Source organism: Toxotes jaculatrix, chromosome 16, assembly GCF_017976425.1.
Source record: "Toxotes jaculatrix isolate fToxJac2 chromosome 16, fToxJac2.pri, whole genome shotgun sequence".
Classification (NCBI taxonomy): Eukaryota; Metazoa; Chordata; class Actinopteri; family Toxotidae; genus Toxotes; species Toxotes jaculatrix.
In genome coordinates, this window is record NC_054409.1 from 5,837,714 (window position 1) to 5,851,108 (window position 13,395).

At 43.5% G+C, this 13,395-nt stretch overlaps 2 protein-coding genes across 3 annotated transcripts; one reads left to right on the forward strand and one right to left on the reverse strand.

Annotated features, from left to right (window-relative positions):
* Positions 1–190: 190 nt before the first annotated feature.
* wdr91 (WD repeat domain 91) lies at positions 191–10,582 on the reverse strand. 2 transcript variants are annotated; one of them, XM_041058607.1, is made up of 18 exons: positions 10,388–10,582; positions 8,486–8,622; positions 8,173–8,352; positions 7,870–8,077; positions 7,633–7,715; positions 7,315–7,424; positions 5,030–5,165; positions 4,355–4,537; positions 3,858–4,063; positions 3,709–3,763; positions 3,472–3,567; positions 3,150–3,244; positions 2,462–2,612; positions 2,055–2,163; positions 1,800–1,912; positions 1,178–1,285; positions 914–1,003; positions 191–541 (listed from the first exon to the last, which is right to left on the reverse strand). In XM_041058607.1, exons 2-18 carry the CDS (start codon positions 8,606–8,608, stop codon positions 377–379), a joined length of 2,211 nt encoding a protein of 736 aa, XP_040914541.1. In that variant the 5' UTR covers positions 8,609–8,622; positions 10,388–10,582; the 3' UTR covers positions 191–376. The 2 variants fall into 2 exon arrangements, with proteins under 2 accessions (XP_040914541.1, XP_040914540.1); XM_041058606.1 differs by having other exon boundaries at positions 4,994–5,165.
* Positions 10,583–11,057: 475 nt separating this feature from the next.
* Positions 11,058–13,206, forward strand: LOC121195799 (sperm-associated antigen 16 protein). Its single transcript, XM_041059460.1, has 4 exons — positions 11,058–11,785; positions 11,852–11,999; positions 12,277–12,381; positions 12,514–13,206. Exons 1-4 carry the CDS (start codon positions 11,058–11,060, stop codon positions 13,204–13,206), a joined length of 1,674 nt encoding a protein of 557 aa, XP_040915394.1.
* The last annotated feature ends 189 nt before the right edge of the window (positions 13,207–13,395 follow it).

Below are 13,395 nucleotides of genomic sequence, written 5' to 3' on the forward strand. Positions count from 1 at the left end.
CAGGAGTAGCCACACAAATCCAGGGTGTGGAAGTAGGAAGCTGCTTGCTAACATGTTAGCAACAACAACTTTATAAGGTGATGATGTGTTAGGGCTGTGAGTCTGTCAGACAGTTGTGGAGCTCTTCTGTCCCTCAGAGGCCAAAAACAATCTCTGGATGCAGCTTTAAGAAAGAAACCAGCTCTCAGATGGAACTTTCACTGGAATTTTAATGGTAATATGAATTTGTAACAGGTTGGTGAATTTTCACTGTTTATATCACATCATGAAAATGCTGTCATATCTACAAGATTCTAGAGTAATCTCTGTGAGTAAATGGGCAAACTGAATGTCTGATGACCTCTGACCCCTCAGGCGTCCTCTATCAGTTCATCAGTCAGGACTTCTGCGCCAGGAGCGTGCTCAGTTTGATCTTCCCATCCATCGAGGCGGTCAGGCAGGTGCCACAGTCCACTGCAGAGCACCAATCAACTGTCACTACAGGCGCTTTGTGCCCACCTAGGGACAGCACGCTCTCCAGAGCTGGCTCCCCATTGGTCAACTGGAAGAAACCGGAGATAGGATAGCAAATTCAGCAAGAGGAAACACTGATGTTCACAAGAAGTGTTTAATAAAAACAAATAAATAAAAAATTTAAAGTGCCAAACAGCATGTTAAAAGACTACATAAAAAGCTAATTACCATTAACATAATATTTTAAAAATAATTATACATTTAAATCATCCAATACAAATAAGAATACTGAAAATAAAACATTAACAAACACATTAACATTTCAACAAGCGTAGATGTAAATAAAAGCATTTGAAGTAATTTCAAGTTTAACCACAACTGTTGAGTTTGGAGGAGAGGCGGACTGATGATGATGATGATGATGGTGGTGGTGGTGATGAAAAAGGTGAAGGTTATTTACTCTGTATATGAGTCCTCCGGAGCTGGAACAGGTCAGGACATGTTGTCCTTCAGAGTCAAAGGCAAAGAGTCGACCTCGAGGAATCTGAACCTGAACAAGAGTTGATTCACAACTTTAGATGTCAGTGTGTGTCCTTACATTCATTTTTACATTCATCGGTTTCGTCCTTTTACCTAATTTTTCGTGTGACCTTATTGACTATGACTAGTGATGCTGAAGCAGCCTGTGAGGAAAACCAGTTATTTCCATGGTAACAATGCATACCTGTTTGTACCCGCTGTACCCTGACAGGACAAAGGGCCCGGTGGCGTCCTGAGGTAAAACCTGCTCCGACTGCTTCACCCCACAGCGATGGATGTTCCATTGGATGAACTGAACACACACAAACACACACAAACAGTTGCTGTCTCTGAGTATTTTCTACACAAGTGTAAGTTCTAGAGGAATGACTCAGTCACTCCCACTCTCATTGTGTTGCTAATGTTAGGGAAAGCACTAAAAGTATATAAAGCTCAAAATCCAAAAATGGTGCTTCTCTGGTTCACTGCTGCCTGCTGCTAGTTGTGTGTGTTGTGATAGTTGTTATCTCCAGTGCTCTGCAAATTTTCTACACAAGTGAGATGTTACTTCATGCACCAAGACTCGTGGGACTATGTGTTTGGCGGATTTAGGAACTGAGAATTAAGCCACTTTTTCTCTATGACTTCTCCTTAATCTGTGCTTTGGATTTGTGCCTCACTTGTACATTACTTTGAATAAAAGCAGCTGCAAAATGTATTAATGTAAATGTAAACACACACATACAGGTTTATTCACTTCAGGAATTTTGGGGGATCCATAGACCTTCTGTCCACCGTGATGGGCTATGCACAAAATAAACACACACCTTGCCATCTTCTCCGATGCTGAAGACGGTGTTTTCATCGTAGCTGAACTCCACACTGTAAACTTCTCCGTCGTGAGCTCTCCAGCTCATAGCGCTCTCGTAGCGCTGCATGTCTACATCAGAGACAGACAGAGAATTCAGAGGACTGTGTTGACTGGTTAATGTGGAAAAGTTAAAGAAATCATCTCCAAATCACTTAGACAACTGTATTTACACATTTAATACAGTACATGCAGATGACCACACACAACTGACCAAACAGTCTGATGACTCCATCTGCAGCTCCGGTCACCAGCAGGTTCCCGTTGTGGTTGAAGGCCGTGCAGTTAATGGCTACAGGTTCAGGTTCTAAAGAGAACTGGAGCTGAGAGACACACATGGAGCAATGATTATACTACAGCCACAAGAAATATACATGCTAAAGATTATGCTAAACATGCTAAGCACAAGCACTGTGGTTACATTAGGTAGTACATGTTAACATTAGGGTTAGCATTTAACATTTATCAAGTTATGGGGGTGTTATGGGTCGCAGCTCTGGATCAGGTTTTATTCCAGTCAGTCAGTTTACTCCAGTCACCACCATCACCATGCATTCACCACCATTTGCAGACAGTGCTCTAATGGGCTAATAACTATTACTGGACTAGCTGGTTAATTACCTGTTGTTTGACGGTCTTGGTGTCCCAGAGCAGCAGTTGTCCGGACACTGGAATAGGAAGTCGAGGAGCCGACTCGACGCCAGATCGGTTGAGAGCTGCTGCCGAACACACGAATGACGAACCGCTCGGACTGCAGGCTAAAGACAAGATACTGAGAGGCAGAGAAGTGTCACATTATTAACAATATATGTATTTTAACAACCGATATTTATTTATAACGAGTGTGACAAGTTTTATCCAATTTTCCAGTTTATTCTAATCCATTTTGTAAAGTAACAGTTCCAGCATTTATCTCCCTTTGCACCTCAAACTGTCATTTTTAGCCAAGCCAGCAGCTTTTAGTGTTTGGTGAAATTTCTTAACAGCATTCATGATTACAACCAGAATGGCTGCAAATGCACCATCACTGGCATTTACATAGAAATAAAATCCAATATGAACACGAATACAATCCACTCAGCTCATTTTATAGGAGCTAAACGCTGTTTGTTTGTAACTGGTTTCACTTGGTAACAAATTACTACAAATACATAGCAACAAACACCAAGCCACCAATTTAGGCTGTTGATCTGGTGTGACAGCAAAGTTAGTTTAACTTATTGGGTTGTTTGTTTTTGTACATGTTTCATCAGCTGAGCACCTTCACTTCACAGCTCTACACACACAGTGCAGTTACTTCACACAGTACCGTGGATGAGTTTCATCGATGTTCATCTCATAGAGATTCTTCTTGGCATCTGTATCGTACAGCCGCACCGTGCCAACACCGCTGCCTAGTAACAACTGATCGCACACGCACGCACACACACACACACACACACACACACACACACACACACACACACACACACACACACACACACACAGACACACAGACACACAGAAGAGCGTCTGTCACATAGGAGGACATTTCATTGACCTACATTCATTTCCTTGTCTGATAACACAATATTTATGAAATTAATAAAATTTCATTTTATGAATGTGCAGTCTGTGTGTCTTTTTCATACCAGTCTGTCGGGTTTGGTGGCCCACTCCAGAGACAACAGAGGAGACTTGGACATGATGGTGGCTTTAGTCTGTATGATGGGGTTGAATGACCACACCTGAGGAGGAGGAGGAGGAGGAGGAAGAGGAGGAAGAAGGCGGCTTTATTGTTTGTTTCAGTTAAGCATGCATGCAGCTGTAGTATTTAGTTTTTCTTTTCTATGTTCATTCAACCCCATAAAGAAATAATAAAGATTGACCTTGATGACACCATCTACATCCAAACTGGCAACCCGACGACCAGAACAGTCAACCCTGGAAAACAGAAGGAGGAGGGATGAATGAAAAGAGAAAAAGACGATGACAGTTTGACCAGTTAAACTGGACCGGGAGAGTGATGAAGGCAGACCTGCAGTGCATGATGGAGGAGTGGTGTTCTCCGTACTCCTCCTGGCTGAGTTTGATGAAAGGCTGTTCTGCGGACAGACCTCCTCCCTCTGTGCCTCCTCCACAGCTCCTGCTGTTCCAGGAGGAGGGGGAGGAGCAGTCAGCAGGTTCGCTGGAGGTCTCTGCAGGAGGCTCTACCTCCCCAGCATCCCCCTTCCTCTCTGGTGTCTGAAGGCAACACACGAAAGGAAACAATTATATGTTTGTTTGTGGGTGCTCGTCCACTGTGGCACAGCCTTGTAGGAGTATCATGCAGATAGTTGCCGTAAGTGCTGCGTTACTACTCTAAATCCAGCTTCAGGATACAATCGTAAGAGTGGTACTGACCTTCTCAACTAACTCTCAGCAAGAAATCATTATTTCTTTAATAAAACTTTCTGATCAGATACATAAATCAGACTTGGTAAAAAAAACAGGTGTGACCACAGCTAAACTTCACCAGAGTCATTCTTCAGGTACCTGTGGTGGTGGTTTGGAGAAAAGCTCCTTCCTCTCTTTCTCATGCTCCTGGATTCTCTTGTGTCTGGGATGTGTCGACTGGTTGGTTGGCTGTTGGGACTGGGAGCTCGCAGGTTCACTGCTTGCCTGGCTGGCAGCTAGCTTCACCTCCTTTGTTTGGATCGTCTCTTTTGACTTTGCAGGCTAGAAAATACAAATTCATTTTACAAACAACAAAAAAGATCTCAGGTCAGAACACAGACAATGGTGAGGAGATTCAACATGGCTGCCCAAAGAGATTACATCCATATAGGTAGAAAAACACAAATGAAACATCTGTGTTACCCCCAACAGGCATTGGTGAGAGGAGGCAGTTCAGTTTGCTTTCCATAAGGATGGATAGAAGTTTGGGATTTTCCCATTCCCTTCAATACAGTCAGAGTTTTCTTGGAGCAGTATCTAATGGACATTAGAGGAACAGCAGCTAAACACACCCCAGCACAGTGGCTGCTGCTATGTCACTGAAACAGCTGAAAACTAGTTTTTCAAACAAAATTGGGAATTGAGCAGCTGGCGTGGTCTGTTTTCAGAGACGTTCAGTTTACTCAGTTTTCAATCCAGCTGAGCTTTTAAACTTTTCCTTCCCCAGCTTGCTTTCACCTGACTGCTTGGTGGCTCCTTCCTGCTCACTGCTACCTGGCTTGGTGAAGACCCAGTCGTGACCTGATGTGGTTTCCCAGGAGTGCGTCGGCCCTGTGGTAGGAACGTAGAGAAGAAGTTTCTGGAAGGCGTGCTGGTGTTGCTGACGGCCCGCTGGCTTGACACCAAGTCCCTAAGAGGACAGGAAGAGACAACAATGAGATAAAAAGGTTTAACAATAAAACTACTCAATGAGTACAAGACAAATCCAAGTTGTAATGAAATAAAAATTTAAGAGTATGTAGAGATTGACAGTGATGCTAAAACGTAGGTAGACTGCAAAGCTTTTGTGAGTATCCTAAGGGGACTTGAACATCATGATATAATGTAAAAGGTGATGACTTTGTATGGTACATTTGCCCGTGTTTTACTGTTGCCTCGTTTAAGGCTAAAGATCAGCTGTTGTGCGTTTGCCTTGTCATTCACTACAGTGAATATCAGGAGCTGTTTCACCAGGATAAACATCTGGTGGTGCTAATTCTCCAGGTAGTGTGATGGATGCTGTAGGTGACCATGAGCAGCTGCTGTCAGAGCCTGTGACGCAGCAGGTGGTTTTTCCATCTGACAGGACCGACAGGTAACGTGTCACTTACCTCAGTGACGTGTTGGATTTGATGTTAGCTCAAACAACTCTTCATCTGATAAGCTCACTTTGGTTGTTGCTTTGATATATGTTTATATATGTTTAGTAGAAATTTTCGTACAAACATTCATGATCCCCAGAGGATGAATGGGAATGACTTTGGTGATCCCCTGACTTTTACCCTGGCGCCACAAGCAGCTTGACATTTTTTTGTTTTTTGGTGAAATGTCTGTCATTGACCATTAACTTAATTGGCTTGTTTTTTCCAGCAAACGTTTCTAAAACCATTCCTGAACATTTGCAATGTGGCACATTATTCTGCTCAAAGACGCCACTGCCATCAGGGAACAATGTTACCATGAAGGAACATGATGAAAACATGAATCATGGAGATGCTCTGACCATCACAATGTTACCAAAGTCAAGGTCAAAGTCAAGCTCAATAATTGTCCTTTTAAAATGTTTTCATTGAATTATGACGTAGCAAATGGATCAATATAAAGGAAATATACGTTAAGATGTGTAAGAGGAAAGTGTGGATTAGCTGTCAGCGCTCCTTTCCTCCAGAATAATCTGCCTGAATCACTATGTTCCTTTAAACCGCTTCATCAAACTAATTTTTATCTAGTAACACGACTATTTCACATTTTTTTTTATTCCTCAATATCTTATGTTTCGTACTAAAAATGATTAGTAGTATTAAATTTAGAGTTTACTGTATTTGACAGCCCAGTCTACAGTTCTCTGTCAGCATGTGAAAACCCTAAATGAAATTTAAAGAAACGGATGGTACTGACAAGAAACAACAATTCATCAGGTGAATTGTTTATTTGGCAACATCAACCGTATCACAGCACACAGTGTAAAAGAGCATAAATACTGTATCAATAACAATAAGTTAGTTAAAAGTCTTTTAAATATATATATATATTTTATATGCATGAACACATAATGTATCAGCAGTTTTGCCTACGTTAAAGTGCTAAAAATTCTTCTAAAAGTGACTCTGAGGTGAAGATAAGAGCTAAAACATCAGCGATTACGTTAATTTAACAATGAATTCTTATTTCAGTCTGACACACCTGACTTCTCAGGATTGAAATGGTATTCGCCTTTTAGCAAGAACGTTACCGCCCTTCATTCAGCAGGAGGTCGGCCATTTTGTGGTCTAAAAATTCAGCTAACAAAAGTTTCTGTTCAATACAACATTTTAGAGTTCAGCATGTAACTTTTGAAAAATTAAATACCAGTCCAAAAAAAAAAAAAAATGCAGTCAAGCAGTCGATGTGCTGAGGTAAAACGCTAACATCAGAAACCTGTGTTCGGTGATTGGTGGTAAAAATAAATAAATAAACAAACAAGCAAAAAAAACTATCGGGATGAAAAACTGAACTGCGATAGATAGAAATGCTTCTTAGATCAATAATTTAAAAGACCATTTAGGCAGAAGACTTAAGATGGCTGCCATCTGTAACTCCCAAACATATAGTGCAATTTTTTTTTGTTCTTCATGTAAGAATTTAAACTGAAATAAAAGCAGACTTCCATCTATTTAAAGCATGGCAGCCATCTTGGGTGAACTTTGGCTGAAGGCATCGTCTTATCGACTCAACACAATGAACACTGAAAAAACTGACAGAGTGGCAGCCATCTTAGTTGTAGTCAGTCATCAGTAAAGACAGTGATGTTTGTGTCTCACAGCTCAGTGTCTCCCAGACGGTCCATGTTCTGGACATACACCGGCAGTTTGTGGTGGACCATTTCGTCTGCGTCCCTCTGGTCCCGGCTCTCTGTCTGCAGGGCAAACAGCTGGACGAGACATGACGAGACAGAAAACCACGTTTAAGAACTGGGCTAAATAAATCTCACTGAAAACTTTTTGAAATACTTTAAAGGTTTAAACTTTTTGAATCGTTAAAAAGTAACACTCAAACCACAAACAAAATTTAATCAATAAAATTTGAATTCACTTTTTGAATTCTAGTTTTAATAACCCAAGTTATGGTTTTCTCCTCACCACCTGCCGGAGCTGTTCGTTCTCCTCTGTCAGGCTGATCATCTTCTGGACTTCAGCATCAAAACTCAGCAGGACAGGCTGGGGTGGAAAAGAGTTAAGGACTGGAAACCAGCAAATCCAGAGTTTGAATGGAGTGATACACAGACACAGTGGACCAGCTTCACTGTCATATCTAACCCAGCTACAAACTTGGCATTCAACTGTGATCCTGTACATAACTTCACCGCTGAAGGATATGCATGCACTGGAAGAGGACCGACAGGAAGTTGTGCAGAGAAACCAGGAAGGTGTCGGCCCACTGGCGAGAGAAGTACGGAGAAAAGGCGGGGTTCTGCTCGGGGGTGGGGATGAATGGCAGGATGAACCAATCGCGCCACTCGACCTGACCCTGCAGCTCCGTCGCCTGCTTCTGGAAAAACTCCTGAGTCTTCTCCAGGTTTCCTTTCTGGAGGGATGAAAGGACGGAGGAACGATTTTTAACAGTTGTTCCGTTTCAGAAATGCACAGAATGCTTTGGCTCCTTTCTCTACAGGATGTTACCTGGATGGTGTTGATGACGTAGTATCTGTACAGGCTGGTTCTCAGTTTGTTGACTGTGGATCTGTAAACATCCTCCAGTCTGCAGAACAGACGTCTGTCCAGGTAAAGCCAGTACTCCTTAAGACCGAACAGGTCGAAGCTCTGGATGAACTGCTGCAGCTGATCAATGATCTTATCCACCTGCAGAAAGAAGACCAACCTAAAAATCACCTCTTTTAAAAATAATCTGTCTCTGAAACATCCCTCTCTTATATTAGAACTGAACACATCTTTCAGATAAAGCTACATCCATCCACATTTCCATCAGCTGTACCCTGAAGCCTTTCTCCTTGTCGGCTTTGACCTCGCTGTCCAAGTGTTTCAGAGTGCTGGTAAAGCCACGGTAGATCAGGTACTCCCTCACGTGTTCATCAGTCCTCTCCACTGCTGACCCCATGGCGACCTCTGACCCTGGAAGGAACAATATCATACAATGTTACACACACACAGGTTTCACACTGTTATGCAGTTCTGCAATACATCATTTCCTATTTATTTACAACCAATCAAAAAACGGATGTGTCTGCTCTGTGTCTTCTGCAGTTTGTCTAACTGTTCTGATCATGCACAGTAAACGTCTGTAACTGGATTAGTTAACAGAGCTTTGGAAGGCCTCTGCAGAAGGACGTGTCCACTCCATCAATCAAGCCTTTATAGTGAAGCAGCTAAACAGAAGTCACTTGTGAAGGACATCTGAGAGCCTTCATGGAGTCTAACAACCTGCATTTAAAGGACTCAGAGAGGATGAGGAAAAAGATTCTCTGGTCTGGACTGAACTCTAAAAACTATGTCTGGTGAACACCAGGCACTGATTATCACCAGGATAACACCAGCTACAGTGAAACATGGTGGTGGCAGCTTCATGCTGTGGGGGGTGGGGCTTCTACAAAATTCTGAGGCCAAGATCAAGGTTTCTGATTCTGATTCAGAGACCAAGATGGCTGCACAAGTTGAGTAAAAACCATGTGATTAACTCCTCTGTGCTCAGGATGGAGAGACTGTGTGACAGCAGGGAGAAGAAGCTGCGTAACCATGTGTGAAATTGCTCATTATAGAAAGGTTTATTCTGAGGGAGCAGGAAGCAGGTAAGTGAAGTTTGGAAACAGTGTGAAACACGGTGAGAAAAACCTGACACACAGATGACCAGACGTTTATCTACTGCACAACCAAAGAGGGAATGATCAGACCAAGCATAAACTTTAAATTTGTTGTTGTTTACTGCCATGTGGACAGGACTGATCTGTTTCTTTTCTGACCATCACCATCAGCAGGACTGTGGATGTTCATTCCAGCTTATCCACACTGATCATGAGACAAAATCACACTGAAGATATCATAAACAACCTGAACATCACTACTTTATTTATATATGAGGCTGTTTACTTCATGCTGCCCGTCCACTTAGTCTCATTTAGACTAACCATGTTAACAAACTTGCACCGACACTTACATTCAGCTGCTGCAATATAACCCTGTTACTGCTTAAATTACATAATTTGAGCTAAAAATTACACACAAATTCTTTTGTGTCACTGTTTTTTGTATTATATACAACTCTCTTCTCAACTGAGATATGTTTATACTGTTTATACTGCTTATGTTTATTTATGTTTATATTGTTTTTAATTTTATTTTTTTACCGTAACACTGCGGGCCTAGGGAGCACTGCAATTTCAAAACCTGTGTATGACCTGTACATATGGTTTTGACAATAAAGTTGACTTTGACTTTGACTTTGAGCTTCATTTACAGGCTGCTGATTATCAACATGCAGCTTAAATTCTAGTTTCTGGTGAAGTTTGTTGGTTTTCTCTCTGTACATTTACACTTTAGGCTTCACGCTTCATGCACGGTAGAGACACGACAGCATTAGCTACAACTACAGATGTATATTCAACGTTTTAACTACTGTCAGAACTGTTAAAAGTGTAAAAACTAAAACAAAGTGTTGTTTGTCTGAAGCTAACAGCTTCTGTTCCGAGTCTTTTTGATTCCTTTCGCGCTCGGTTAAAAAAAAACCTTCAAGCAGAACTTCATTCAAAAATCTTATAAAATTAAATACAAGCAATAAATATACGTTTTGATGGATCTGAATCACATGTCGTTGTGTTATGTGCGGTCAGAGTTAACAGGTTAGCAGGTCGGGTTTATTAATCGTGGTGTAAACTGTACGTACCTCTGCGGATAATCAAGATGATGTCGAGTTGAGTTGGTTTCGTGAAAACAAAAGCTTCAACCCGCGTGTTTAGATCCAAGTGACACCCGGAGCACCGAGTTGCCCCTCTGTCATTTCCTAAAATGAAATCAAATGTAAAATATTTACAACAACAAAGAGAAAACTCTCATTTCCTGTTGTGTTTGCCTCCTGACAGTCATGTGACGAGCTCATGTGACGTAGGCAGCTGGTGGTGACCACAGAGCGCCCCCTGACGGAGGACACCTGTTTTACAGGTACAGTCCCAACACAGTTCAGCGCTGATGTTATTGTTGCAGGCTTTTACTTTTCCTCAAATTGACTATTTTACAAGTAAAGTCTTACCCATCAGTTACAAGTTTAAGTAAAAGCATAAGGACAGTAACTGGCTGCTTAACAAACACAGAGAAATGATTTACATAGTAATTTCCAGAACACAGAAATAACATTTCAGAAGCCTACAAATATTTTACATATCAATAATAATTTACAAAACAGACTTGAGACCAAAATATATTAGAAAAAAAGAGTAGGGGTCAGAGTTCAGCAAAGTAGTACTCAGCTGCTCTGTGTAGAGTTGCCATAGCAACATGTAAACAAGAGGCTCAGAGGCAGAGGAGAGAAAATGTCAGCTCAGAGGAAAGAAATGGCAATGGAGGAGAACAAGGAGGTTTTCTCAGAGGAGGAGCGGAGCGTTGAGGAAGAGGACTTTGAGGAGGCTCTGAGGGAGGCTGCCTCCACCACTGCTGCCAGAAGAAAATCTTCTGGACTTCCCCAACAGCACATCATCCCCAACATCCCAGAAGTGGTGGACGACTTCCTGAGGAACTTCCTCCGAAGAGCCGGCCTGAGCCGGACTCTGAACAGCTTTGAGGCCGAGTGGTACAGCTCCGCACAGAAACTCCTGACAGAAACCCTGATGCCGGAGACACCAAAGACAGGCGTCTTCTTCATCCCTGACGCTCTCACACACAGGCAGCTCCTCCAGAGCGAGCTGGAGAGGGTCCACAGAGAGACGGACCTACTCAGACAGGAGGTGCTGGCGGCAGGGGAGAGCCTGGTCAGGACGCAGAGGGAGAGGGATTTCCATCGGCTGCAGTACCAACGAGTCGCTGAGGACAAGAACCGGCTGATCGAGGACTTCAAACAGCTGAAGACCCACCTGGAGTCCTATGAGCCAGCACTGAGACAACTGGATGACAAATATCAAGCTGCTCTGAGGCAGAAGATGCTGATCAGTTTAGAAAAGAGCCGAGTTCAAAACACCTCAAGGCCGAATCAGGAAAAACTCCAGACCAAAGAGAGAAGCATCAAAAGGAGTGACAGCGCTGAAAGATCATCAGCTAAAAGCCCCTTAACTAGACATCCAAAGGATTCAGAGTTTCCCATCTTCTGCAGGCAGGTGAACCCTTACCTGGCTCAGGTGAAATCTCTGAAATGGAAAAGTCCTGGTTCCCTCAGCCTGTCCTGCTCCATCAGAGCCCACAAGCTGCCCATCAGCTGCATCAGTCTCCATCCACAAAAACTGATCCTCGCCTCCGCCAGTGACGACCGCAGCTGGAGGCTGTGGGAGCTGCCAGCTAACGGAGAGAAGGTAAGAGGGAGGTCTTCATGTATATGGACACACACTTGTTTCTGTGAGAGACGAGATGAGAAAGGAAAACACACGATAAAATGAAATCTTTAAGATACTTTAAGATTAATAAAGAGACGAGAGACGAGTTGCCAGATGAGACTAGATGAAACACAGGCATGTGACAAGAAAAAAAGAAAACATAAGACAAGATGGTGTGGAATGAGATGACAGGAAACCAGAATAGATCAAATAAAAATACAGCTGTGATGTGATGTCCTGTAACATGTGTTGCCAGGTTGGTCAGATGGTGCTGACAGGTGAGGGTCACTCTGATTGGTTGTCTGGCTGCAGTTTTCACCCTGATGGATCAAAATTGGCAACCACCAGCGGAGACACAACAGTGAGTTCATCTTCATGACCACCACACCACTGCAAGAACATGTCAACAGACAACACATCAAAGTGAAAATCAAAGTGTCTGAGTAAGACACTTCCTGTCTTCTGGTTGACTCTTGGGTCGTTCCTCTTACAGGTGCGGCTCTGGGATTTCTCTCGTGGCTGCTGCGTGTTGATGCTGTCTGGTCACAGCCAGCCCACCTGGGGCTGCTGCTTCCACTCCTGCGGGCACTTCCTGGCTTCCTGCTCCGCTGACAAAACCGCCAAGCTGTGGGACCTGAACAGCCAGCGCTGCCGCCTCACACTGCGTCGCCACACTGCCTCCATCAACAGCGTCTGCTTCCTGCCCTTCTCCAACCTCCTTCTCACCTGCTCGGCTGACAAAACCCTCGCCTTGTGGGACGCCAGGCTGGGTATATGCACCACCACCCTCCATGGACACATGCATCCCTGCAACAACGCCACCTCCAGCCTGGCTGGTGATGTTGTGGCCTCCTGTGACTCCCGGGGTGTCATCAACCTGTGGGACATCAGGAAGCCCGCCTCAGCAATGGCCATTGTAGATGTTGGACCGCTGGGCGCCAACCAGGTGGCGTTCAGCCCATCAGGAAGTACATTGGCCGTCGCCAGCAACGATGGGTTGGTCAGATTGGTGGAGGTGGATTCCTGTGCAGTGAGCAGCCTGTCAGGACACAGGGATGCAGTGCAGAGTGTGACGTTTGACCCCACGGGAGGAACTGTGATGTCAGCAGGAAGCGATGGGCTGATCAACCTATGGTCAGAACATAACGTGAACGTAGAAATGAAAAACCAAAGTGAGGCCAGCTGATGTTTCAGCTGACGATCAGATCCGTCCTGCACGGTCCTACTCAGCCTGTGAAAGCAGCTGTATGTCTGTTGGAGTTGTGAAGGACCTATGACACAAAACTAAATATGACACAAGTTCATTTTAATGCAGCTGGAGACAGCCCTGTCACATGGAAACAAAAGTCACTGATAAACATTAAAAACTCACCTG